Source organism: Trichoplusia ni, chromosome 2, assembly GCF_003590095.1.
Source record: "Trichoplusia ni isolate ovarian cell line Hi5 chromosome 2, tn1, whole genome shotgun sequence".
NCBI classification, from domain to species: Eukaryota; Metazoa; Arthropoda; class Insecta; order Lepidoptera; family Noctuidae; genus Trichoplusia; species Trichoplusia ni.
In genome coordinates this window covers 11,802,045-11,806,270 of record NC_039479.1, presented here as the reverse complement: position 1 = coordinate 11,806,270, position 4,226 = coordinate 11,802,045, and the positions used below count along the sequence as shown (strand labels likewise).

General features: G+C 38.4%; 1 protein-coding gene across 5 annotated transcripts; it reads right to left on the bottom strand.

The window, feature by feature from the left end:
• Window positions 1–739: 739 nt before the first annotated feature.
• Window positions 740–4,013, bottom strand: LOC113507201 (tenascin-like). Of its 5 annotated transcripts, none has more exons than XM_026890064.1 (8): window positions 3,878–4,013; window positions 3,072–3,212; window positions 2,693–2,833; window positions 2,161–2,331; window positions 1,583–1,735; window positions 1,357–1,494; window positions 1,153–1,209; window positions 740–1,003 (listed from the first exon to the last, which is right to left on the bottom strand). In XM_026890064.1, exons 1-8 carry the CDS (start codon window positions 3,951–3,953, stop codon window positions 885–887), a joined length of 996 nt encoding a protein of 331 aa, XP_026745865.1. In that variant the 5' UTR covers window positions 3,954–4,013; the 3' UTR covers window positions 740–884. The 5 variants fall into 5 exon arrangements, with proteins under 5 accessions (XP_026745865.1, XP_026745873.1, XP_026745881.1 ...); XM_026890072.1 differs by having other exon boundaries at window positions 1,583–1,732; XM_026890080.1 differs by having other exon boundaries at window positions 2,693–2,794.
• Window positions 4,014–4,226: the final 213 nt, after the last annotated feature.

Sequence of the window (4,226 nt, the reverse complement as noted above, 5' to 3'; positions counted from 1 at the left end):
GCGTTGGCTTAAGGTATAAAGAATCCTGTTGTGTTTCATGATTAAGGACTCCGGTTGGGTCCGAAACTAGTCGGGCACCTTCGATAAATACGCGTGAGTAAACCGTTACGTCACTTAATGATATTTATTGTTTGCTTAGTCTTGACCTAAAATACTTTGTTTAAAGTAGTTCCAAAAGAAGACTTCTCTAAACAGTACCAACAGTAACATTTCAGTTAGTATTTTGCTCACGAAGCTTAGAGTCAATCAATCACAAAATATCGATTACTGGCGTCACTCTGTACTGAACCAATCCAACTGATACATTGATTGTTTAACGTTTGCAATAAAACTAATTAAATGTTCGGAACTCGCTGTAGACATATTTGTTATTTAATCTTTGATCTCCCAACCGGGCCACTTCTCCAAAGTTCAGAGATAACAATCGACCAAGTCTGAAGTCGGCGTCCTTCAAGTTAATTGTAAGGGCCCGTACAAAGGGCAGGCTCCAGTAAGAAGGTACTCAACGCCTGCCTATCGTTCTTTTTATTCTTTGACGTTTCCAAGACGAATTTCTTTTGATTCCAATGTCTAACTTTAATTTTTATTGTTTAGTTTAACTTGGAATCCAACTTTCCAATTTCGGATTCGGAGGACTTTTTTTATTGTTACTCAATGTAATGAAATTCTGTATCTAATTTTGGATTGCCAAGAGTTTTCTTCAAATACAGTTAATTGGTAAAATAATTTAGTTCAATTTATTTGAGTAGATTTTATTGATATTTTACGAGAAGATCAACTAAATAAAATTTGTTACAAGCTTACTGCATATGTCAATATTCAAACATAAATGTATTTTGAGTAATTTTTCAATTAATTGTTATAATTTATTAGCCTCTAATTGGTTAAAAACATTGGCATTGGCCATCTATATCACACGTACCGCCGACATAGTTTAAGCGTTGACACATATCGTTGCAGGCAAAGATGTCACAGGCGCGAGGCAAAGTAAGGAAGGGTTTACCTGAAATAAATAGAAAACACTCAATTATTTTGTCTTAATTCTGATAGAAACATTCGCCATTAGTAATTCACATGGGGAATTTAAAAACTGGGGATTAGGATAAATTGCTTTTTTGAACATTTGAGTATTTTATTTTTCCAAAAACTCACCTTCTTTCTGTTTTTCCTCTTTTACGATTCTTGCCTCTTCGGATACAGGTGGTGAAGCTGAAATCAGTAGTACCAGAATAGAATGCAGGATATTTTGAAGATACGTTCATAACAGAGTTTAAGAGGTTAAGAGTTAAAAAAATATGTATAAATTCTAATGGATGTTTTAATTTTTTCTGTCATTATTTTTCTCTCTGCTAATACATTCACAGTTTCCATCGATGCAGAAGCCGCCTTTAGGGAATCCATATTTATAACACTGTTCGTCGCAAGTCGTGGAGTCGCAGTTACGAGGGTACAGAGACTTAGCCAGATCAACAAACGAGTATATGGTTTCAGGAACTGCAAAACATTGAAGCGAAGGAACTTCTTAGTAAAGAGAAGATGAGATGTAGGGTCATAAGTCAATTGTTACTCGGGGTAGCCTTACCTTTTCTATTGATATCACATTTGCAGCGGTCATGAACACACACGCCGCCGGTGAAGCCCATGTTTCGACATTGTTGGTCGCACCACTGGAGGTTGCAGTCAAGAAGGTCCACAGATTTTGCCAGCTTCGAAGCCCGTTCGATTTCAGGAACTTCTAAATTAAGAAGAACATGTATTATGCACGTTACTACTTTGTTAGAAATGTATGATTGACAGAATCTCGGACTACAAGAATTCAACCATCGATGGAAGAGGTATTAATGTCACATTTGCAGCGGTCATGAACACATACTCCATTGGTGTAGCCCATTTTGCGAAAATGCTTGTCGCACCGGTGAGAGTTGCAGTGTAAAAGGTGGAAGGACTTGGTTACTTGCGTCTTAGGATGTTTTAAAAGTAGAACAGATAAGGCATCCGCGTCTCAATTTCAAATTCAGTACGGGGACCGCTGGATAATTATTTTCCTATTATTGTGTTGACAAAATGCTCAAGAGAGTAGGAGTAGTTTCAAATTTAATCCAATTTCCATTGATTCATTTATCGGCCATTATAAATTGTAGAATCGGGGCATTAAATTACCTGCTGTTCCATCGGCTTTTCTATTGATGTCACATTTACAGCGGTCATGAACACACACGCCGCCGGTGAAGCCCATGTTTCGACACTGTTGGTCGCACCCTTGGGGATTGCAGTCGAGTATATACACCGATTTCGCCAGCTCAGATAGAGACTGTTCGATTTCAGGAACTTCTAATAAAGCAGTATAATTATTAGAGAAATTACTACTTCGCAAAAAGTATTATTTTATTTTAGGTGTTTAAGGATTAGTTTAGGTGTAATTGATTGATTAGAAATATAAGAACTGTAATTTTAGTTACTCTTGTATTGTAGGCCTACCTTTAAAAAAAGATCTTTTAGTCCCCTTGTATGACAAAGGCCTCGTTTATTTAATATTTCTGTTCTTTCGCTTGGGATTCACTAAAACTTTAGTCACATGCAGAAAGACCCCCAGACTCAGGACAACAGACGCGGGGATCGAACCCGCGACTCGCCGCTTTCCTTGGTAACCTAAGCCGGCCATTCGTCACTAATTCGTCACAAAAAAGCTAACCTCTTCTATTGATGTCACATTTGCAGCGGTCCTGCACACACACGCCGCCAGTAAAGCCCATGTTTCGGCATTGTTGGTCGCACCACTGGGGGTTGCAGTCTCCTACGTGAACAGACTTCATTGCTGGTATTTCAGGATCTTCTAAATAAAGATAGCATTTGCATACAGCAATTAAATAAAATAAATTTGTAATGTCAACTCAGCAATTATTAAATTGGAATTATTTCTTTGTGATAATTTCAATCATCGGTGGTTTGGCAAATTACAGAAGCTTCCGTCAGCTGATGCAAAGCAAATCGTAGTTCCTTTGTTAACCGTTTATTTGTAAATATAGTAGATACGTAAGGGTTATTTCAGTTTAAGGTTACGTTAACCTTACCTCTTCTATTGATGTCACATTTGCAGCGGTCACGAACGCATATACCGCCGGTAAATCCAAGGTGCCGACATCGTTGGTCACATGCTGGCGTGTTACACTCCTCTAGTTGAACTGACTTGATTTCTGGTATTTCTGCAACTTCTAAATAAAGAAAAAAGTTTAATATGAAGACTTTGCTCCTTTTTCTGCGAATAATATATTTCTCATTAGGGTTTTAAACTTCGATTAGATGTGTTTAAACAACGACGGATGCTCCATCAACGATATCGATTTTACAAACATTTAATGGCACGCACAAATATTTTTCCCAACCGGGGATCGAACTAGCGCGTTCAGTAGCCTTGGTGACGTTTGACTGTTATGCTGCTGTATAAATAACTGAAAGATGCAGTCAACACGCGAAACCCACTGAGCTCGATGAAGCGTGGGTTCGATCTCCGCATAGGACAAGTATTTATGTGACCCACGAATGCTGGGTGTCAATGCACAAGTGACTTGAATGCTCTCGCAACACAAGGATTGAAATCCTTAATGTGGGAGTAGTTTTGTATCAATAAAATCTATACTTGACGACCTCCGTGGTCGAGTGGCGTACGCACCGGTGTCAAGGTGTCGCTAGCTCTGAGGTCCCGGGTTCGATCCCCGGTCGGGCCAATGTAAAAATTCTTATTTCTGAATCTGAATTCCATAACACAAGTGCTCTAGCAACTTACTTTGGGTTCAGAACAATGTATGTGATGTTGTCCGCATTTATTATTGGATCTATTTAAAGGATATAAAAAGGATTAAAATCAGAAGCTTAATACCATCAAACACATTAATGATGACGGAAGCATTCGCCACACAAGACACTGCTAACATCACTACAAATTTGGACCACATGGTGCTTATCTTGTCCAGAACGTTTAGAACCAGAGTCAGTCAAACACTGTACCCAATCCCCCCCACCCACGGTACTTATAGGGATCAGCCGGACACCGGGACTTCACCACGATAGTTCATATTATTTTTGTATTAGTCCATGTTGATGATTAAATTCAGACAAGATTCAAAAAGTTAAAACGCGAACATGAGTAATTCAGGTAATGTAGGTGCAATGTATAAATTCGTATCTCAATAAAGCATGCAATTTTTAAGGTATATTAAGTTCATCAT

Coding starts and splice junctions, on each gene's coding strand:
- LOC113507201 (XM_026890064.1), bottom strand. CDS start 3,953: ATGTGGTCCAAATTTGTAGTGATGTTAGCAGTGTCTTGTGTGGCGAAT. Junction 1,736..2,160: donor AAAAGCCGATGGAACAGCAG/GTAATTTAATGC, acceptor TTCTTAATTTAG/AAGTTCCTGAAATCGAACGG. Junction 1,004..1,152: donor AGAGGAAAAACAGAAAGAAG/GTGAGTTTTTGG, acceptor TATTTATTTCAG/GTAAACCCTTCCTTACTTTG.